At 51.8% G+C, this 22,706-nt stretch overlaps 1 protein-coding gene across 1 annotated transcript in view; it reads left to right on the top strand.

The window, feature by feature from the left end:
• RRBP1 (ribosome binding protein 1) overlaps positions 1 to 17,711 on the top strand; it is a 50,442-nt gene extending 32,731 nt beyond the window's left edge. The window contains exons 8-24 of the mRNA XM_042782894.1: positions 3,483 to 3,621; positions 5,349 to 5,518; positions 5,634 to 5,668; positions 8,086 to 8,176; positions 8,650 to 8,742; positions 10,812 to 10,904; positions 10,989 to 11,072; positions 11,162 to 11,251; positions 11,898 to 11,990; positions 12,521 to 12,592; positions 13,285 to 13,380; positions 13,900 to 13,983; positions 15,055 to 15,162; positions 15,903 to 15,986; positions 16,382 to 16,480; positions 16,910 to 17,053; positions 17,673 to 17,711. Coding sequence (XP_042638828.1) covers positions 3,483 to 3,621; positions 5,349 to 5,518; positions 5,634 to 5,668; positions 8,086 to 8,176; positions 8,650 to 8,742; positions 10,812 to 10,904; positions 10,989 to 11,072; positions 11,162 to 11,251; positions 11,898 to 11,990; positions 12,521 to 12,592; positions 13,285 to 13,380; positions 13,900 to 13,983; positions 15,055 to 15,162; positions 15,903 to 15,986; positions 16,382 to 16,480; positions 16,910 to 17,053; positions 17,673 to 17,711 — 1,614 coding nt within the window. The remainder of the gene's footprint in view (positions 1 to 3,482; positions 3,622 to 5,348; positions 5,519 to 5,633; positions 5,669 to 8,085; positions 8,177 to 8,649; positions 8,743 to 10,811; positions 10,905 to 10,988; positions 11,073 to 11,161; positions 11,252 to 11,897; positions 11,991 to 12,520; positions 12,593 to 13,284; positions 13,381 to 13,899; positions 13,984 to 15,054; positions 15,163 to 15,902; positions 15,987 to 16,381; positions 16,481 to 16,909; positions 17,054 to 17,672) is intronic.
• The last annotated feature ends 4,995 nt before the right edge of the window (positions 17,712 to 22,706 follow it).

The raw sequence follows: 22,706 nt of genomic DNA, 5'->3' as shown, positions 1-22,706 counted from the left end.
TCACTAATGCCGAGGATATCAATCTTTATGCGTTCCATTTCCTTTTTGACAACTTCCAATTTTCCTAGATTCATACTTCGTACATTCTATGTTCCAATGATTAATGGATGTCAATACTATTACTACCTACATTTTACCCATAAGACAGTTCGAGGCACAGAGAAGTAATGCCACTACCCCAGTTCATATAAGGTTAGTCAGGGGCAGGATTAGCACCCCCAGCCAGCTCCAGACCTGTGCTTTTCCTCCCATACTCCCCACCACCCAGGGATTCTTCTAGTCCTTACAGTAGCCAGCTGAGCTTGCCAGCTACAGGGGCAGCCTCTGGCTTCAGCTGGGGTAGGTTTTCTTCTTTCTCAGCCTCTTATCTTCCCAAGAGGGAAGACTTTCAGAGGGACATTTCATTGGGAGAGGAGGATTGTCCTCTCTCCCTCCACAAGGTACTAGACAACACTGGACATGTTGCCATCCACTGGTCTCATGACATCGTGGTGCCTAGGCTGGCCCTTTCTGGTCAGGCTGGTTGGAGCATGTGGGGGCTATCATGCCAGTGCAGGGTTTAACTTTTCTGGGTGTCAAGAAGGCCCTGGCTACCTGAGGCACTTTCAAATGTTTCTGCTCAGTCATCAAGGACAAGCTGTGTATGAAGACACTAGGGCCCTCTCATGGAAGGGGCAAGAGAGAGAATAAAAAAATGGTGCTTGAGTATGAAAAATGGGCTGAGAAAAAATGTGGACAAATAAACAGAGTTGGAATTGATGGAGTGAGATTGTGATGATGAATGAGTTGTTTTTCTTATTTCATGGGAAATGGGCCCAACCAGGCCAGGCCAGTCAGAGCCACTGGGGCAGCCTGACTTGGCTATACTTAAAGACCCTCTAGCTGGCTTGGGCTGCTAATCCTGCCTCTGACTCACCCAGGGCTGCACCTGATAGGCTAGGCCCCTGGCTGCTGCCCTCACACTATGTTGTTGCCTGAAAAGGTACTGCTTGTGACAGGCCTGGCCCCTTCACCAGGCCACCTTTTCCAGTCCTCAGGATCCTCGGGTCCACAGCCTAGGACTGGACAGAAGAGTTCAATCTTTCAGCTCTGAGAGTGGCTGGCCGTGAAGTCAGGGAAGTCAGGATGCACAGCTCCATTGCCCCTCCTGGCAGTGGGACCTCTGGTATCAGGCTGCCTGCTCTAGGTCCCACTCTGCCACCTTCTGGTATGTTGCTCAAGAGCCTCAGTTTCCCCTTCTGTGATGTGGGGGAACAGCAACATCTACCCGGCAGGGAAGCTGTGGGGATTGATTGCTCTGGCATGCACAGCATTAAGGACAGGACTTTGCCCATAACAGGAGCTCAATAAATATGGTCTCTAAAAAGTCTCCTTCTGGAAGTCTCCTTGTCAGACTTGGAAACTTAGATTTTAGGAAGCATCTCTGTGTCACACTAAGAGGAGGAATGGAGCTTTGTGTGTTACTGTCTTTCCTTAATCTGAGGCTCCTTCTCTGAGAGCTGGTTCTTGAGGTCCAGAGCATGTGTGGGCACTTTTGTGCTGGCTTGTGGAGCCTGAGGTTGGCATTGGGAGAGAGAGATTGTTCCTGGCCTGGAATCCTGGGTCAGCCAGGCCTGCTTGGAAGAGTGTGCACTGAGAGTATGGAAGGCATCTCTCCTGGTTCTTGTTTTCCCAGTGGATGAAGTGAACCCCCAGAAAGGTTTTATAAAATTCCAGCTGGCCTGCATAGCATGCGCTTGGCTCTGGAATTGTCCAGTATAATTGGCTCATGCTTGTCACACTCCCCTCCCAGACAGGGAATAGTCAAGATACATACACTCAACTTTTAAGTTTCAGGTCCGAAACAGGGGTGGGCATTTGCTTTTTGTTTTCTTGTCTTCTTTTGCTTTTGTTTTCGTGTTCTCATTAATGCCTGTAATGGATGGAAAGAGGCATCCAGATAGATGCCTAGAGTCTGAACAGAATCTCTTACAGAGAGAGAGAGAAAGAATGAGGAACGTCAGTGGTAGTGTTTCCAGTTGCAGATGTCTCTACCCATTTAACTCTGTTGCCGTGTGGGGGTCCTGGAGCTGGAGAGGTAGAAGGCTCCTGTGCAGCACCTGTCATCACTGTCCTTTTTTCCATTCACCCTTTGGAGTTTGAACTGATCCTCTGCCACACTCTAATGCAGAAAGCATTGTTCACCCTCAAGCTGCCCAGAATTTTCCACTGTGCAGTAGTACCCTTACCCCACGGCCTGGTGAGGGCATCCTTGGCCACCACAGCTCTGCCATCCCAGACCTGCCTCTACTGCAGTGGCCCTTGGTAGATGCAGTCAACCAGGAGTGAAGTTATATGGTCTGGTGGAGAGCAGTGTCCGCCGTGGGGACTGATGGAAGCTTCTTTATTGTTGTCCTTAAGAAGCTGTAGCCCTAAAAGGGAGTAAAAATCGGGGTATGGGTAACAGTGTTAAGGGGGCTAAGGGGAACCTTGGGCAACAGAAGTCATTTCTCTCTGAGCTTCTGCCCCCTCTTACCTGGCCCTGCCTGATAAGCTTCCTACATAAACAGTGAGAACTGAATTCTTCAGGGGGCTGGCTACAATCTGAGGCCTGACCTGGCAGTGCTGCTTCAGAGTCCAGTGTCAAGAGTACCAGGGTGCTCACTGGAGCCATGGTTGAGACTGTCAGAGACCCAGGACAGCTGCTCACCAGTGTGCTACCTCCACACGACTGTGTGACTATCACATAAGGAGGTACTGCCCCTTCCTTCAAGAGTCCTTGGCCCCATCTTGGCCCTCTCTCCCCATGAAGAAACAGGCTTATGCACATGGAAAGTGCATGGCCCCATGGCCTTCTAAAGCCTGGCCTGGCCTATTGAGCATATCAAGATGGGAGAACCAGGAAGGCTTGAAACAAACATGTGGCACCAAGCAGGCCAGTGATGGCCACAGGAGAAGGATGAGGCTCACCTAGCGGAATGAGGGCTGCAGAATTAGTACTCATGTGAAAGAGTCTGTAAAACAGGAGGCTGAACCATACAAAATCGCTACTTTTGTAGGTCATGAACAGCTGACAACTGACAATTTCATGTGGTTCATTGTGATATAAGTAAAGAACCAAGTGAGAGGAGCCATCCATGTGGAATGATCTTAAATATGTGTGGTACTATGTGTGTGTACGTGGTAGTGCACAGGCAGGAGGGTCCTGCCAGGCCAAGCCCGCCTACTCTGAAAGGAAGTGAGGATTGTACTGAGGAAACAAAAACAAGGTGATATGGGCCCCTTGCATCCACCTTCGCTCATTGGAAGGGTGATGGCTAGGGTGAAGTTTACTGTAGACTCCAGACTGTTAAAGAAGGATGTTCTTTCTTGAACAGACAAGCCAAGAGCTCATGACTCTCCGAGACGTAGGTTGGCATGCGGAACCTCCACTCCTGCTCAATGGCAGAGCTAATGCAGCCAACCCCTCTGCATCCTCACAACTCCTCCCTTCCCCCATCCAGGCATCACATAAGGATACTGAGGAGGCCCTGCAGAAGCGCCTGGACGAGATCAGCCAGGAGCTCTGCCGCTCCCAAACCAGCCACGCCAGCCTTCAGGCGGATGCAGAGAAGGCCCAGGAGCAACAGCAGCAGATGGCGGGTAAGGGTGTACTTCTCAGGTGCGGGCATGGGCTCCACGGGTGGGCAGGTTGGTGCTGGGTCCAGGCACCACCCTGTCCCCAGAACTTTTGGAATGGGCCAACCTTGATCTAGTGAGTGCAGCCCGGACCCAGAGCTGTGCCCTCACAGAGAGCCAACAAGAAAGGGACTGAACCCTGTAGCTGAAGACTATGTGTGGAGGACTAGAAGGTGCTACGCCTGAGTCTCTCCTGGGCCTATGGGGTGCCCCCTTCCAATCTTGCAAGCCCTCATTCTGCTGGGTGAGCCTCATCCTTCTCCTGTGGCCATCACTGGCCTGCTTGGTGCCACATGTTTGTTTCAAGCCTTCCTGGTTCTCCCATCTTGATATGCTCAATAGGCCAGGCCAGGCTTTAGAAGGCCATGGGGCCATGCACTTTCCATGTGCATAAGCCTGTTTCTTCATGGGGAAAGAGGGCCAAGATGGGGCCAAGGACTCTTGAAGGAAGGGGCAGATAGTGCCATGATAGCTTGACATCCAATGTGCACTTCTTATATTTTCAGTGACTGTCTTGTGCTGAGCATGGTCACAGGCACTGGGAAATCTCAGGACAAAGTGGCATACCAGGACTACCCTCTAGCAAGGGAACTGGCATGGTCAGATATATAAACCTGCCACAGAGTCTCTTCACACTGCCTCCCTCTGCCACTCCAGTGCAAACGAAGCCACATACAGTATGAAATGGGCCAGGCTGTGTCCCAGTAAAGCTCTATTTACAAAAGCAGGCTAAGGGCCCATTTCAACCATAGAGTGTAGTTGGCTGACCTCTGATCCAGATGGTCAAGTGTGGCTTTAGATTGGTGGTATAATAGGCCTCACTGGGTTAGGAGAGTATCTAAGCTGAGGTCTGAGTGATAAGAAGAGGTGGCCCTGCAGTGACTAGGGACCCAGGGAAGAGAGGTGGCTGGTACAGGGCCCTGAGCTGGGATGAGCTTGATGTGACATCATGAAACGGTCAAGTGGTAAGAATACTAGGCCAGGAGGGCAGGCCTGGGTATGGTGTGAGTGTGCCAGAAAGTGACTGGAGGGCTTGAGGCAGTGGATGAGGCTGTGTAATTACCACTTTGGACACTGGCACTGGGTGGAGAGTGGACTGTAGGGGCAAGCCAAAGAGTGTGATGAGGCTTGGCCCAGATGACCATGAGGTGTAGGTAGGCAGAAGGTGGGATGTGGTGCCAAAAGGCCATACCAGTGGCTGGGGCGTGAGGGCAGGCAAGGTGAGGGGCCTGTGCACTCAGGTGATATCAAGCCAAGCTGCTTAATTAGTGTCACTGGAAGGGCAGATCATAGAGCCATGAACACGTGGGTAACATTTAGAGCCGTGGGACTGTGTCAAGTCACCTGGAAGGAAGACAGCCAGGGAGGAGACCCAGGGGGGCGGGGTAGAGGGGAGAGCAGAAGTCAGCCAGGGAGACAAAGTAGGCAGGGCCAGCTGGATCAGAATTTCTGCCTGTCACCCTGCCCTGGTCTCTGCTATGAGCTCTTAGAGAAGGAATTCTTAAAAATTTCAGCTCAGATCCATTCTGTGGTCTTCCATGGAGGATAGATGGGGACTTCATTCCACCCTAGTGGGTCCTGAAATGTGATAAACCCAGTCAGATATGTGTCTAATATCCCTGGCATACAAGCCGGCACAAAGTGTGGAGGGTACAGCTTCGACTTCTCTCATCTTCCTTTTCTTGTGACAGAGTTGCACAGCAAGCTGCAGTCCTCAGAAGCAGAGGTGAAGAGCAAGTGTGAGGAGCTGGGCAGCCTCCAGGGGCAGCTTACAGAGGCCAGGGCTGAAAACACACAGCTCACTGAGAGAATCCAGTCCATTGAGGCCCTGCTGGAGGCCGGCCAGGCCTGCAAAGCCCAGGTCAGCCAGGTCTTCTCCAGGGTTGACGAGGGGAAGAAGGGCACCATCTGCATCCCCCACTTGCTGTGTAGCAAAAGGTAGTGAAAAGTGAATGAGCTGTCTGTCTCTGTTCCAGGCCAGCCAAGCGGAGGCCGACAAGCAGCACGCCCGGTAAGCTGGTGAGGCGAGGTCGCTCTGTGCAGGGCCATCAACTGGTTCCCACTGAGACAGGCCTGTGTCAGAGGTCTTCCTTCCTCCAGTGACAAAAGGGCAGGGGTGGCCTGGCAGGAGGGAGGAGCCAGGACTCACCTATGAGGGTGATAAAAGGTACCTCAGTGTCATGAGGATCCTGCCACCCACTGTCTGTTAATGGGGAAGGTTTGGCTGGCTAGAAGGTTCTCTGTGTCTTTACAGGTAGGACTAAAGGTGAGGAATTTTAGGGACTAAAGATAGTAAATCAAATAGGAAAAATTATCACAAAACTCAGAATGGAGGAGGACCTGAGACGTAACCTGGGCTTTTTGCTACAGATCCATAGATCCAGGGCATTGATCAATTTAGAACTAGCCATGACAGGGTTGTGTTCTTTTATCCATGAAGTAATTACCCTGTGGCCCAGACCTTACCCCGCTCAGGGTCAGCAGGCCCCAGCTAGGCATGATCAGAGACTTTACAAGGTTGAAGGTGGGGCTAACACCTGAGCAAGTCTGGCCACAGTCCTTGGGACCATTACCTGGTACTGGTGCCCATGAGGCTGAGGGTCCACGGAGCCAGTCCCAGGGGAGGAGGTGAGCATGGAGGATGTCCTCCACCCCATGCAGATAGCTGGATGTGTCCTAGGCATCCAGCTGACCCGGCTCCCTCATCTTGGCTGCCACTGCTGGTGACATACTTCTTATCCAGTGCAGCCCCAGGCCACAGTTCTGTCATCTCCAGCATCTGGCCCTGTGGTTGGAAGCCAGCCTCCAACAGGCCCAACATGCCTCATGGAAGACCCAGCTCAGCCCCTTGCTTGACTTCCCCAGTACCTTTTCTCCAGAGAGCTTGGGCCTACTTTGTTCCTAGGCATGGTTGTGGGGCAGGGAAGTTGTGTTTGTTGGGGTTTCTGCTCTTGTACTTTGAGATCTTGGACCACAGAGTGAGTTACTAGGGTCACTGAGTCCCATATTAAGAGGCCCAGGTTTCATTTTTTCATCTCAGGCAGAAGTGTCTATCTGGAAGAAATTCAGTTTTTATTTCCTTCCCAAACAAGTTACCTGAAAGTTGTATCTAGGTCAGGTCATCCCCTCTGTTGTGGAGATTCATAAACTAGAATGCCCCAGACATTCTAGAATCAGACCCCTGCCTGGGCCTACTTGTCTCTCGTCTTCAGGGTTTTGTTCCCCTGGGCCCTGCACTAGGGCTTACTGGTTGGAAGCAAGTTGCATAATGGGAGGGTCTGGGGGAGAGTTGTGAGGCAGAGTTCACGAAGGGTACCCAGCAGGGCTTTGGGGTGGGATTAAGGTCTGTAGTATGAAACCAACAATATTTAAGGTAAAACCGTGAGGCTTTATTGTGACCAGAGTCCATTAGGGCCTTGTCAGTGTTGCCACGAGCAGTAAAGTAAAATGGGGCTTTCTACAGTGTTCTGACTGTGGCTCACAATAAGAAAAACAAATACAGATCCGCACATGTATAACTGAAAAGAGTTTGACAGACCAATACTTGCCTTCACTACCGGTGATTCTGTGGTTTTCTTTTGTCTTGTATTTTGCTTAAGAGAAGTGCTGGTACCCCCATTAAATTGTTTTCCTAATGCATGGCTGTGCCACCACCTGGACATGGGCGAGGGTGTGTGGGCAAGTGAAGGTGTATGTGTAGGCCTGTGTAGGCTGGCTGATGGCTGGCAGGGTGACCTACCAAAGCCCAGTACCTCCCTATGTTGATGGCAGCCCACTTCTGGGGCAGAAACTTCTTCCCTGCACCTCAAAATGACTCTAGTTGTTTTGATTCAAATCCATATGAGCCAGCTCTGGACTTTAGGTTTCATGTGGCCCTGGGGCATTCCCCATCTGTTCTAAATCTTAATGCAAAAGGTAACATATTAAAGTGCCCACTGGAAGCTTGTTCCTCTGAAAAACTAGTGTAGTTCTAATGTCACCTCTTCCCTTTTCTGGATGAGGATGGACTCAACCCACTGGGCCCTTGGGCCTGGGAAGAAACAGGAAGTGCTAGGACCAACATCTCACCAATCGCATATTATTGATATCACTGTAATCCCTCACACCCCAGGGACAGAATGGAGGGAGAAGCCCCTGGTCTTAGAAGAGTTTGATTTTAGACACAGAATGGCCTGACTTCCCAGTGGAAAACAGCCACTTGGGGCCCATCCTGCATTGGCCACAGTGGCCTCTTCAGCCCCTCCTGGTCCCACCAGCCAATGGGAATCTGGAGCAGCCTCTGGATTCTGCACCCTGGCCCCTGGCACTAAGGACTGATGGGTGAGGAGGTAGAACTGGGCAACCATAAGCAGAGGAAGAACACCTGAGATGGAACCTGGCAGGGCTTGCAGGGCCTCAGGACCAGGGCAGTGAACCCACTGTTTTCAGCTTCCAGGAGCTGGAGTCCCAAGTTTTGTCTCTGGAGAAGGAGGCTACTGAGCTCAGAGAAACTGTCGAACAGCAGAAGATGAAGAACAACGTGAGTGTCTGGGGCAGGCACTGCTACAGGGAGAGGGGATTAGGTCCAGGCAGGGCCTAGGATGGAGAGAACCAACTTGAAGAACATTTTCTCTGAAACCTGCCCCAACCTGGTCTGGAGAGGGCTTTGCGGGCCATGCAGGTCACCTGGCTCTGGTGGTCTGAGCAGGGCTGTGACCAAGGGAACAGGCTGACTGTCTTACCCCACCTCACTCTGCAGTCTCTCTGAGGGGTTCACCTCTTCACACCATGTGCCCTGACCACCCACTATTGAGTGGGGCCATCATGGCCTGGTGTAAAGTGCTGCCCAAGAGAGTCCACAAGCTGATGGGGTGGACCAAGAAGAGGGCATTAGGTCCTTTAGTAGTTTGCTTTGGGCTTTGGAATGGGTCAGGCAGGTGCTCAGCAGGGGACAACTTATAGGACGTCTGTGATGGCCTGTGCAGCTGCTGATGCTCTTCCCTATTGCCCCAGGACCTCCGGGAAAAGAACTGGAAGGCTATGGAGGCTTTGGCTATGTCTGAGAGGACCTGCGAGGAGAAGCTGCACTCCCTGGCGCAGGCCAAGGTCAGCCCTTTTGGCCGCTTCTCAGATATACCTGCTTGTACATCCCAGAGCAATCCACCTAGGTCCCCACGGGGTCTGGCACACAGGGCAACCTCTGGGCTCCTGCCTTCCCTCCTCTCCCTTCTTTATTTCTTCTTCTTTCCCTCCTTCCCTCTCACTCCTTTCCTTCCACTTTTCCTTGAGATGAAAAAGGGTGTACCCTGGATTGCTCTTGCTCCTCTGGTCTCTACCACCAGGCACTTGGTGCCTGGCACTTGGCATCTAGGGAGAGGGACCATAGGAGCTGTGGACCCACCTGCTGCCTGGCCTTTCGAATGAGCCCAAGATCGGGCTGTTTTCATCACTTTGCTCCCATGGTATCTGAATGGTCTTGTTTCTTAGACCCTCTGGAATCATGCAGGCTTGGTCCAGTGGGTCCTATGATTAATCTTTAAAATAAGTCACAGAAGGGGAAGAAATTTTTCATAGTAAGCTCTCAGGAGTCAGTTCCACATTGGCCTGAGGTATAAGGGTATCTCTGTCCCTGGACCCACACTAAGGGCCAGTGGGTAGGCTCAGGTGGGGAAACAGTCTTCAGAGTCCTCTGGAAGGTGCTGCTCTAGCCTCCCAAGCTAAGCAGCAGTGGCTTGAAGACCCAAGCAGGTGGCCAGCTGAGTCATGCTGGAGCTCCTGGCCCTGGGGTCCTCACCCACTGGTCTTTTGACTGCATGTCTCCATCCCTTGTGGAATGCCCCTGGACAGCCAGCCCCATCCCTTCAGCCTTGCTCTCATGGAATATCTGTGTCCCCAAGTCTTGAGCCTCATAGTGACCTTCCCAGGAAGCAGGAGGGTTTCATGAGATGAGGATCCTGAAATGGTACAAGGATGGAGGGTTGGCTTCAGGTGAGAGCTGCTAGAACCTTGGGCATTGAGCCCTAGGAGTGACCTCCGGGATGTTGTGGACTTTATGTGGCACATGCAGAAGTTGTGATTAGAGAGGCTCCCTGTCTCACTTACAGACATGCAGCTGTGCAATGGCTGGCCTTGGTGTCTTCTGGCTCTTGCCTTTGACCGTCATGAAGTCAGGGATCCCCGGCTACTGTCTGGATGATGAAGCGTGCTAGGGCACTTTGCAGATGGGAGTTCAGAACATGTGGGTGCAGTGGCCATGCTGGGTGTTGTCTGTCAGCAGTTCTCCATAGCACACAGCCCATAATACCCTGTCAACCCCAACAGTTAGAGTTCCTAGTCTCAGCTCACAGGCATGGTGTGTCATGGCATGGTTGGCAGCAGCTTCAGTCTCCTGAAGATAAAATCTATAGCTGGAATCCTCAGTGGCCTCCTCACAGGGTGGAGGTTCTGCCTGTCCTAAAGGCCATTTAAGCTCTTGGTTTTGCTGTATAGCTCAGCCAGTCAGTCTTTGCTCCAATTTGCAACAGATTGGAGCTGCCAACCCTTCCTCTAGGGCAACTGCTGGGCTGTAGTGCCAAGGGTGACCCCTTATGCCCCAAAAAATAAAGTCCCTGAGCCTCACTGAGTTGGTTTGCCATCTGCAAAGTGGAAATGTTGACCCTTCCTCTACAGGGTCACTGGAAAGAGACCTCTTAAGGCTCATGGCTACTGTCAGACGTGTCCCTTCTCTACCTTTACAGCAATCCCTACAACTTAACTCTTACTTTCCAGTATTTGGAAACAATGATTGCCCCCCACTTCTTTCCCATCCCATTCCCTCTTGCACAGTCTTGGATCATCTCCCCACCCCTCTTTTACACACACACTTGGAAATGAGCAAGAATTGAATTTGAGCAGCTGAGCAGGTAGAGGCATCACTATTATTGGGGGCTGCCGAGTTACCTCCATTGAAGTTTGGTCTGTTGAGAGGTGCCTGGCACACGCTAGTGTTAAACATCCCCAGCCTGCTCTGTCTGTGAGCCTCTGTCTTCTCTCTTGGTTCCTGTCTCCCTGGAAACACTGAGCATGTACCCTTCCTGGGAAGGATACACGGGTATATAAGTAAACATCCCTGTGGGTGTCCTTGCCCTGCTCCCCAGTTCCCCCATGCTGCACCAAGCACCCCCTTCCCTCTGCAGGAGGAGTTGGAACAGCAGCTCCACTTGACTGAGGTGCAGACCAGAGAGGCTGTGCAATCCCTCCTCCCAGAGCTTGCAGCCACATCACACCAGGTAGGAGAGGACTCCACCAACCACAGTGACCCCAGACCTTCACAAGAAATGCCACTAGACCCTCCCTCACTCCTTCCATTGCAGAATTACACCGAGTGGCTGCAGGAACTCCGAGAAAAAGGCTCCGAGCTGCAGAAGCAGCCTCTGGCTTCCACAGAACCTTCCCCGGTGAGCAGGGAGGGTGCCCAGAGTCACCCCACCACAGCCAGGGGCAAAACTGGTTGAGCTAACCAGATCCTGCACTTCCCTCTGCCCAGGACCTGGCCTCCAGGCTGCAGGAGGCAGAGGATACCCAGAGCGCCTTGCAGGCAGAGTGTGACCAGTACCGCACCATCCTGGCAGAGACGGTGAGCAGGGATGGCTTGAAGCTGCAGGGAGGGGATGTTCAGGACCCAGCAGGCAGCAGAGGGCAGTGACTCCGGTAACCTTGGGCAAGTCTCCCCACTCTTTGGGCCTCATTTCTTTAACTGAGTGGTAAAGGGGTGGATCAAGGATTTCGTGGCATCCATGGTTACTAAGCATTGTTGAATTAAAGGTTTGGGGTGGTCTCTGGGCAGGAGAGAGAGACATGGTTGTAGCAAGGAGTTAGTCACTCTTAGGAGGAAGTTGTGAGTATCTTGCTGACTGCTGGACAGAGCCCCTGTCCTGTGGGGCCCCAAGACAGAGCAAGACCAGCCCTCTCAACCTGTCCCCCCGTCATGCCCATCTTATCCTGGGGGCAAAGCCTGGTGGGTATGAGAATCCTGGTGGCTTTGTTCAGGTCACATGTCCATGTGCTGGCACACAGGCCACAGCACCCATTCCCCAGGACTGTGGCCAACTTTGATCCCACATAACTGGCAGCTGTGAAGTTACCACAGAGGAGGTAGTGAGGTGGGGACAGAAGATGTGTGTGATTGAGTGGACTGGGGGTGGGGAGGGAGCAGGCCAGCACCTCCCAGGCACTGGCCAGTCCCTCTCTGGGTATGTGCTTCATGCCCTGTCCCTCTGCAGGAGGGCATGCTTAAAGACCTACAGAGGAGTGTCGAAGAGGAGGAGCAAGTGTGGAAAGCCAAAGTGAGCACAGCAGAGGAGGAGCTGCAAAAGGTACTCACAGTTCTGGTTCTCAGTACCCAGAGACCTCTCCCTCTTTTACACACACTCACACACGCCACCTCAACCTGGGGCAAGGATCCAGCAACACGTGCATCGTGCTGGCACAGAGGAGGCATGTCTTCCACCCCTTTCCTAAGAGTTCAGATGTAACTCACTAAAGACAAACAACTGGGTTTGCATGCCCCGAAATCCAGGTGAAGCTGACCACCTGGGTCACTTGTAAGGGGTAGGGGCTGGTTGGGAGTTTTTTGGTGATCCATATGAATCACCATATGCATGGCTGCAGGGAGACAGCTGAGCTCCTTAGCCTGGCCCTAGTCTCATGCTGGCCCCCTTGCCCACACCCAGTGAGCGGCTATGAAGCTGGGGCAGCCAGCCAGGTACAAGGTGAGCATGGCTGGGCGAGAGGGAGACCAGCTTTCCCGCTACTTGCCTGAGTCCCCAAGCCCCAGAGCAGGCTATGTGAGGAAACACTGTGGCCCTCTTAGGTCTGTATTTTCATGGCCCTCCCTTGTTTCCAGTCTCATGTCACAGTGAAGCACCTTGAAGAGATCATAGAGCGGCTAAGAGGAGAGCTGGAGAGTTCTAACCAGGTGTGTGCAGGGCTTTCCTCAGCTGCTTTCTGTCTCTCAAGCCCCTGAAACATGCCTCATTCCAGAGCCTGTTTGAATTATTTCTTCTCACAGGCCTCTTAAGAGAGGCTATTCTCCACCAAGCCCGGTGACCCTGTCAGGCCTATTTCTCCTCAGTGAGAGGCATTTACCACTTCATTGTGGCCTGAGACACATCCAGGGCCTGCACAGAATCACCTGGGCCTGGCCAGCCAGGATAGGCCCTACCCCAGCACGCAGTGGCCTCTGTCTATGGCTGTCTGAGCTTGGAAGGTACTCAAATCCCACCCTGGGGTTTTCTCAGACTGTGAAGTCAGCTTTGACCTTGGACAAGGAGGCCCTTGGAGGCTGTTTTGCAAGTAAATCTGAGAGGACTCTTTCATCCTCTCCCCCACCCCAACCCTGCCCAGGTCTGAGGACATAGCAGCTCAGGCAGTGCTCAAGTTTTGGGCATCATTTGCATTTAGGTGTCTCCTGCCATGGCTGCTTTCTGATTAGCCTCAGTTTCCCCAGTAGCCAATGGGACTCCTCCCAGGGCTTGCTTATTACCCCAAGGCCAGGCTAGACTTGCCACCCCATCACCTGTTCCCCAGGGTTAGTGCCCTCCTGCCAGAGACATAGAAGGTTGTGATGTGTGTGTCCATGGGGGCGTGGGTTTACGGGTATCTCCCCAGGTGCGGGAGCACACCTCACATTTGGAGATGGAACTGGAGAAGCACATGGCGGCAGCCAGCGCTGAATGCCAGAGCTACTCTAAGGAGGTAGCAGGGGTGAGTTGCATCCACCCAGGCCTCACAGGCCATTCAGCATCCCAGCCCAGTGAGCCTTGGCCTGGGGCTGTCAGACGGAGAAGCTGTGTATTGGTGCTCACCTCAAAGAGGCAGCTTCGTACTGAGTGAGACACTCCATAGCCTGGCACTCTCCTGGGTCAATGACACCACTTCTGGAGGGTACAGGTTTAAATCAGTAATGCTTTTCTTACTGCTTAGAAACAGAAAGTATAAATTTGAAGTCTCCGATGTTGGTTTAATTTCAGACTTGTAGATTTTTTTTTTTGCAAGAGACAATCATTAAACGAATATGAAGACCTGTGATGAGATGCAGTGAATACTGCTCCCTCGGGGTCTTGATAAAGACCTGCAGACATAGGAGCCTGGTCTCTGCAGTAGTTTCCAGGATCTTGATGAAGTGAATGCACTGGACAGTGTGCGTAGAGGCTGACTCCCAGTAACTGGCTTCCTCTTGTTCTTTACCTTTTCCACGTCACCTGGGTCTGTTTTCTCCCCAAGCTGAGGCAACTTTTACTAGAATCTCAATCTCAGCTGGACGCAGCCAAGAGTGAAGCCCAGAAGCAAAGTGATGAGCTTGCCCTGGTAAGTGTACTTGGTGTCCCCTGGAGGGGCAGGTAGAGTTTGTAGGATTATACGTGTCTACACATGTGCATGTGCGTGTGTGCATGTGCATTTGTGTAGTTAATTTACCAGGTGAGGTGGGTCATCAGAGTGGGCACATGTGTGTCCATGTGAAGTCTACAAGGGTTCCTTGCATGTTTGCCAGGCACTCTGAACTGGTCTTGTCACCTCCAGAACACAGATGGTCACACTTGATTCCCCATCCTCCTACGTTGTGGCCCTCACTCAAGCAGTGTGAGCTCAGGGCTGGGAGGCTGAGGACGTGTACTTCCTGTGAGCAAGGGTGTCCTTCAGGGAAGCCTGGGACTTTTCACCTTGTGGCTCTGAGCAAGCCCCTTGCCCTCCTGGGACTTAGGTTTTTCTCACCAGAGCTACAGGACAGCCCAATGCCAGTGATGCCTGGGTGTGTGCAGGGCCTTCCCTCAACAATCCTGTCCCACCCGGAGGAGCTTCCTGCTGCATCGACAGTCTTTGAGCCTTGACATCTGACCCCAGGTCCCAGCTCCTTGGAGAGTACAGCCCCAGCCTCATAGCAAGCAGAGAGGAGGCAGTAGGGCCTCACCTACCCCAGTACTGGCCCAGGGTGGGGCTGCAGAGCACAGACCTGTTCTCTTTGCTTTACACAGGCCTTTAAAAATCCTCAGTTTTTTGCCATATATTTAGAAATTGAGAAATTTTGGGTAAAAGTATGTATCTCGTGGTTTTGTGGAAGAACCCACAGGACCATACTCCCCTAGGACTGCTGCATTCACACCCCTACCTGCGTCAGGGGATTCAGTCCAGACTGAGGACCACCTACCAGAGCTGCTTTCTATACTGGGTCTGGGTGAAAAGCCTGGGTGGGGATGCTAGACCCTGCCCTAGTGAACCTGCATGGTAGTGAGGACAGGGATGTTAGTCACAGTGACCAAGCCAGGCTCCTTGGAGCCTCCTGTGTGGGCAGCAGCAGCCGTCCCAAGCAGGGTCCTGTGCAGCGAGGTGGGTAGGCATCACCAGCCATGTCTTTGCACCAACCTACCCTCCCTGTTTCAGGTCAGGCAGCAGTTGAGTGAGATGAAGAGCCATGTAGAGGATGGTGAAGTAGCGAGGTCCTTGGCTGCCCCCTCAGAAGGCCCCCCAGCTGAGCAGGACCCTGTCGAGGTTAGGGCGGTGAGCGGTCCCAGAAATTTATCACTAACCACCCGTGGGGCTTCCCCCATGGGAACACAGGGCCTCTCCTTCTCACTAATCATGGTGTCTCTGCCCTTCTTTGTCATGTCCCCCACTGCCACCACCAGTGCCCAGCTTTGCTTGACTGCACAGAGGGGGCTAACTTAGGTCTGAGAACTCCACTGAGCAAGGGGTGGGGGGTGGCCAGCAGTGGCAGAGAGGCAGGATGGGGCTGGGGCTCAGCCTGTGGGCAGGTATGGTGGCCTTTGTTCCAGGGACACTGCTTGGGGGTGGGACCTTCAGCCACAAAAGAGACTCACTCCCATTGCAGCCCTTGGTGGTTAACATTACTAGGGAGATGTTTGCTGCCCCCAAGGGCTTTCACCCTAGGCAGGGACTGTCACCAACTAATGGAGGCATGGCTACATGTGGGGCTATTGGGGGGCAGGGCCTGCTTGGGGCCTTTGAGGTCTTTGCCATGTGGGTGTAAAGGTGCGTGAGGTCAGCATCTCTTTCAGGCTGAGGTCCCATCTCCCCAGAGGGTGAGTGTTGGAGCACTCAGTGGGCTGCTGTGGGCAGACAGACAATCTAGCTGGCCAACCAGGAACAGACAAGCAGAAAGAGCTCTAGACACAGCTAGAAGGCCAGGGGTGGGGGGCAGGTTTCGGCCCACCTGGGAGCCCTGACCTTCAAGCAATTTCCCAAAGTCTGTCTGTGCTGGTTCTGTGCAGCTGAAAATGCAGCTGGAGCGGACAGAAGCCATCCTGGAGGGCGAGCAGACGCAACGGCAGAAGCTCACAGCTGAATTTGAGGAGGTCAGGCCCTGTGCAGCAGCTCTGAGCTCCCTCTGCTTGTCCGTTCCTACCCTTGCTTTCCCTGCCCGCTAGCTACTGGGGCACTGTGGGGCTTTGGGCACACCAGAGACCCAAGGGATGGGCAAGTGCAGTGACAAGCGACAGTCACAAGTCACCTGGGACAGTGTGTGACGGAGGGTATGGTTGGAGGACAGCCACTGTGCCCTGGGGGCAGTTCCAAGTCCTTAGGCTTGTCTTCCTGGTACACATGGGATCTGTTTCATGTTCCCAGCTACAGGTTAGAGCTGGCATGCCCTCCCTTTTCGGCAGGGCTGAGGTGGGGAGGGGTTTGTTTGTGGGTTGTCAGGTGTCCCGCCCCAGGCACCACTCCCCTCACCCTTTGTCTCTCTGACAAGGCTCAGAATGCTGCATGCCAGTTACAAGAAGAGTTGGAGAAACTCCGCACTGCCAGTCATTTGGAGTCTTCAGATGCGCAGGAGGCTGTGCAACTTAAGGTGGGGTGGGGCAGGGGAGAACTGACCAGAGGGGAGTGGGGAGGAGCTAGTCTTGAGACTAGGTCTCAAGCCCTTTGGTGGAGTGGTGGAGTGGTGGGGGAAGCCTGAATCTACAGGGTCAAACATAGCCACCCGCCACTAGGCAAATACGGTGATTTAAATTAAAACTTAAAAGTTTTCTCCAGTCACACTCACCACATTTCAAGTGCTCAGTAGCCACATGTCCAGTGGCTCCCACATTGGATAGCACAGGTTAGGACAGTCCATCCTCACAGAGAATATTCTGTGGACAGGCTGGTAGATGACCAAGAGACATCAAGTCTTCCTCCTACTACCTTCCCGTCCTCTGGTTCATGGGCATCGCCAGAGTGGCTACTGCTGAATCTTGAGTTACAGTTAGGCTGATCCCCTCCAATCCACACACCACAGGTAAGACTAGACAAAGAGAAAAAGCTCACAAGTGACCTGGCACGTGCTGCCACTAAGCTGCAGGAGCTTCTGAAGACTACCCAGGAGCAGCTGGCCCAGGAAAAAGACACAGTGAAAAAGCTGCAGGAACAGCTGGACAAAGCAGTGAGTGCCACCCCACCAGGGCTGCCACCTAAGGGCCCTGCCCATGCAGCATGGGGCTAGGTCAGCTGCTGGGAGGCGGCTGCGGCTCTGCCTACCTCTGGTGCGTGTGGTGCCAAGTGAAAGAACAAGGACGGGCTGGAGGGCATCATGTCCTGCTGAGATATCCACATCCCATGCCCCCACCCCGTGGCTCCTCCTCTCTTGGTAGGAAGCAAGCCTCTGCCCCCTGCCCCCTACTCCCAGCCTCTCTTTCCAGCTTTCCTGGGCCTCTGCCAGTGCCCCTACCCCGACCTAGCTCCCATGGCCTGCAGGACTGAAAGTTCCCACTCAGGCTCAAAGCCCTCCCCTGCCCTGCATCCTCAGTTCCCCCACTAAACACTCCTCCCAAGGATCTCCACCCTCTGGAGTCAGCTCTGGTTCCATAGCCATCCTGTGCTGAGCTCCGTGAAGAGACGAATGGTTTAGGGGTATTAATCTACAGTGAAGGGGAAATGTGGTTAGAGCCGCCCAGTGTACAGGGTGAGCAGTGTGCAGGGTCACCAGCCAGGGCTTGGGGTGAGTGGCTGTCATTTGTTCCTTGTCCCAGCTTTTGCCTCACTCTGCCCTCTTCTGTCCACAGGGGGATAGCAGCAGCTCAAAGGAGGGCACTTCCGTCTGAGTCTCCTCTGGAAAAGTTACTGTTTAACTTACCAAAATGCCTTACACATTCCTTACAAAGAAATAAACCAACCAACACAGCGTTATCCAGGCCCAATTTCCGGTAACTCCGAGAGGAGCTATTCGAGGCAAGAGTCTCTTAGAACCACAGAAATAAATCTTCCAGAGCCCAGTTTATAAAAGAACCTTTATAATATTTGATAAACACTATTCCCGGACCAGCCCTGGACCACCGCCGAGCAGATGCCAAAGCCCATAATCCACCTCTTTGAACAGAACCCACGGTGTGCTGGGGAGGCCAGGCTGGGCTGTCTTATGTGTCAATCAGTGCAATGTTATATCTTTTTTCAGTGGAGGTAGGGGAGAAGCAGGGACTCAGAAGTTGTGGCGAAGACTGGAGGGGCCCGGCCCAGCCAGCCTTCCTCACCCCTGCAAGAAGTTGCCAACCAGAACTGATGTGTGACCTCCTGGATGTTAATGCCATTAAAGCCCACATTGTTGCCAGTGCTACAGTCTTGTCTGTGTGGTGCAGGGCTTCCCCACCAGGCTGTTGGGTCTAGGATGAGGAACAAGGGTTGGATCCCTCACAGGAAAGAGCAAATATGGGTCAGTTTTGGGGAAGCCCAGGGATCAGCAGCGCTAGACTTGCTGCTTCCTGGCCCCCTAGGGCTGCTCCCCACTGGCCCACCCGAGTCCCTGGGCCCTCTGCTTGTCTTCTGCCTCCTCTGCAGAAGGGAGCAGTCTGGAACACCTGGGGACCAAAGTGCTCTGCCTACAGTCCTGTTCTTGAGGAAATGGGGGTGCTGTGAGCAGGACTGTGGCTGACCTGAGCCAGGGTGGGACGTAAGCTCTGAGGATGAATTTAGGGTGTCTGCCTTGGCCAGACTTGGCCGAACATCCATGCCTCAGGAGGGGCAGCCCAGGGCCAAAGCAAAATCAGCCCAGTTGGAAGCAAGGTTTCTCACAGACCCAAAGTGTGCTAGGTGACCCTAGGCAGCCTGGTCCAGGAGAACCTGGGGCCAAGAGGTATGTCAGATGAAAGTCTGCATGTCAACAACAGAAGTCTGGAGCTTAGCTTAGCAGAAAGATTTGGAGGCAGGCATCTGGCAGTTCTGAGTCATGGGAGGCTTGAGCAAATCCAGGAATGGGCAGTGGGATAGGGCAGCTCCAGGGGTCCTGATGGCAAGAAAGACCAGTCTTTGTAAGGAGCTAACATCAGAATATGTCAGCCCCAGCCAATTGCTATTAACTCTTACCTTCCCAAGACTATGTCTTGAGAAGACATGAGCTTGGTCAGAAGAAAGTAGGGCACTTGGATGGCAGGTCTAGAAAGATGGCATGTAGAACAGAGGGTGGTAGCCTCAGGGGGAGGCAGCTGGAGAACTGCGGTCTCCACTACCAGAAAGTCTCCTCCCCAATGACTGCAGAACTGAAAGCTCAGTAGATGCCCTCTGAAGGCACAGGGAAAAGGGGAAACTAGGGGAGAGGCAGTTGTGAGCAGAGGAAAGAGACTTCAGAAAAGATAAGGGAAAAAGACCCTGGGGGTGCCAAACTGCTGCTTTTGGGTTCTGGACAGCTGGCTTGCTGCTGGGCCCTGGCTACAACCCTACTTCCTCCAGACCACCTGGTGGGAGTTTATGTCCACCCGTGGGAAAGGAAGAGAGATCAAGTCAGGCAGTGTGGCATCCCCCATCAGGGGCTGGATGGGAGGGTCAGGAAATCTACTTTGGGGCACCTTCTGTGGAGCTCTATATTTAAGGCCCATCTGTCTCCTCTGCACCCCCCCACCCACCATGGAGTCAGCAATGCTAAGGTCCAGCTGTGACCTCTTCTTCCAGGCAGCAGGGGGAGCCTGGGCTTACAGGCAGGGCTTCACTTCATCGGACCTGGGCACATATGGCTGTAGGAGAAGACTTAAGACAGAATCTAAGGCAGAGGCTTTGAGCAGATTCTACCAGAAGAGGCTGACACCCCCCTTGTTTTTCCTCAAAATGTAGACACCTCGGGAATGTGTCTCAGAGCTGGCCATTCATGCCTCCCTGTCCTGCAAGAGCCCCTGTGCGCTGACGAATTGGCATTTGCAGTTGCCTGGAATGAAGTTCAGTGTGGAGACAGGAATCACCTCAGGCTGGACTAGAACACCTGTCACTTAGACACAGGCTACTGTGCCACAGATTAAGACTCCACCAGTCCTAAAGCAGAGGAAGCTGCTTGCGTTTCGGTAGCACTAGAGGGAGGAGTCTGGGAAAGGGAGCTGGACAGGGAAGACGGGAAGGGCAGAGAAACAGCAAAGCTTCAGGATGAGAAAGAAGTTCAGAAAATGTCCACAAATGCCTTCTCAAGTTTCCTTCAGGTTCCATGTCTAAAGGGAGTTCAGAGCCCAAAAGAATACTTTTCTCCTGCCTGCCCCAAAGTTCAAATTTCTCCCCTGGCACAGAAAAAGATCTAATCTTAGAATTACAGATACTAGAAATGAACTCCAAAGGTACTGTGGGTATAGCTTGGAACGAGAAACGGAGATCTGAGTTTCTGCCCCAGTGAGTGTGACCTTAGGCAATTACTTGTCATCTCCAGGCTGGACACTGATGGGCCTGGCCAGGGGCTTTGTCAGGTTCTCCCAGCTGCCCTGTGATTCCAGCCACACAGCTGTATGCCTTAGACTTTTCAGAGAGCCCCTGGTCATGCCTCATATACAATTCCAGCTACTCTAGATCTGGCTTCCTTCCACTGAAAAGAAAACCCTAAATCCTGGAACCGCACACCCCGAGAGAGAGAGCAGCCTCCATCTGCAGCCAGCTGCAACCCTGTTTGGAACCTGTTAGCATACATTAGAAAGTGGTGTGTCCTTCAGAATATCCAGTCTCTGATGGCTCAAAGGGCAATGAGCTGGTCACTCAGGCTGCATCTGGACCAGCCAGCACTCCGGGCAGTCCACAGAGAGGAAACCACTTGACTAAGCCTAATTCTAGTACTGCACCGCTCTGCTGTTTTCTCAAATTAGTATTTTCTGGAATAACGGCCTACCACAGTCAACTTCTGGCTGGATTTCTGCTTTGTTGCTGTCAGGTGCCACTGGGTCAGTTTTTGAATCAGTGACCCCATGTGACAAGGGAGATCTGCCCCATATCATTTTCTAGGCTGTAATCTTTACAGCAGCAGATCACCAAGACACTCTCCTGTGGAGCTACTAGGTGGGTTGGACTACCAACCCTTTGGTTAGCAGCTAAGCACTTAAACTTTGTGCCACCAGCGTGGCTTTATTTGCTTCTTTCTCAGACAAAAAAATCATCAGTAGATGAACCCCAAGTCACCTTTCCACACATAACTTTTTGTAATGGGTTAACACTTGTGAAAACGTGCACATTTTCTGGCAACAGTATACATGCAGTTTTATTCCTGAGCAATGTCAGCCTAGGTCTTACATCCTGATTTTATACCAAAATCACCAGGAGGGCTTGTTTAAAAAGATTCTTGAGCCCCAACTTGAGGAATCCAGAAAGACTTTTTCTCAAAAGCATCTCTAAATGGTGATACAAACAACTGTTCACATCTTTCCAGTTTCTGGAGAAAGAGTGGGGTGCTAGGAGGCTTTCACACTATCCCTGTAGATGGTGTGAAATCTTCCCCATAGTAAGTACACTGCACACGTGCACACCTGCGTGCCCACACTACAACACTGAGTGGTGGCTCCAGGCGTGCTATACTGTACTAGCCAAAACCACAGAAGACCCTGTTTTTAAAACTCCTTAATCAACTGCCTGTCTGTTCAGTGGATTACTAAGTAGGGCAGCCCTGAGCCCACAATGCTGCTTTGGAGGCTGACTGCTTAATACACACTATCACTACAAGCACTGCTTTGCTGTGGAGAAGACGAGAAATTAAAGATGAAAGATAGATAAGCAGCTTATTGATAAACCAGTAGCCAACACTATTTTCTAGAGAGTTTTGAAAGAGGTTTTGACTAAAGCATGAAAGTTTTGTCTCCTAAATAAATCAAAGAGAAAACCCTGGCATTTGGATAAATACTTGGAATAAGAAAAAATTTAACTTTCTCATCCAGTCAGAGGACCACCACCTGTGGCCTTAACCCAGAAATAACCCAAAACCTTGATGACTTCCTCCCGTCTGATAGGGAAAATCCTTTTTCACAAATTCACATCTGAATAATTACACAAGAGAGAAGTTAAAAATGCTTCCTTTATTACATAAAGCCAATACTGCTACTTCTAAGTTCAACTATTTGTGCATCTCTGTGATGTTAAGACAATCACATCCAAGCCATCAAGAGCTGCTTCCCAGGAGTGTCATCATCCATCACACATGCTCCCATTTCACACAGTCAACTGCTCCAGGAAATGAAGTTCTCCCAGACCCCAAAGCAAACATCTACTCAATGTTCTTCCACCCCTTATTGTACCAGAAGCAGCAAAATTCCAAAGGAGACACATTAAAGGTATCATAGGTGTCCTAAGCTTGTTAGTCTATTGTTTTATCATTTTCATTAACAAAGTATATTACAATGGAGCCCTATTTTGCATTATAAGTGAACTAATCAATATAAGATATTGCACATTCTCCTGAGGACACACCATGATTTCCAGGATGCAAGGTCAATCCACTAGAACAGAGTCCCAATTAGTGAGTAGTAGAGAGCTCACCATGGTGCAGGGAGCTGCTTTCTGTATTCCCACTAAGTGCTGGAAATAGTGCTTTGCAAGATCAGCATTGGTTATAAGTGTACAAAATTTTGAGGCAGTCTCCATTACACATCTGATAGAATTAAATACTACCTGACTTAATCTTAATGTAGTTAGTGTATTAGTGTTGTTATATGCTGTGAGGAGAATTATTTTCCATGATTCAGTTTAACTCAATGAAGACTAATGAATTTGGGCCAAAATTATTAACCAAATTATGACCAATTCTCTAAGCAAAAGAGACAAAATAGCTGCTGAGGTTAACAAAGATGTACTGATTCTCTTCATATGGCCTTGTA

The sequence above is a fragment of the Orycteropus afer genome, unplaced genomic scaffold (assembly GCF_000298275.1).
Source record: "Orycteropus afer afer isolate SDZICR_OR568_19922 unplaced genomic scaffold, OryAfe1.0 scaffold00500, whole genome shotgun sequence".
Taxonomy (NCBI): domain Eukaryota; kingdom Metazoa; phylum Chordata; class Mammalia; order Tubulidentata; family Orycteropodidae; genus Orycteropus; species Orycteropus afer.
The sequence above is the reverse complement of the archived record's forward strand: the minus strand, read 5'-3'. Positions and strand labels throughout refer to the sequence as shown.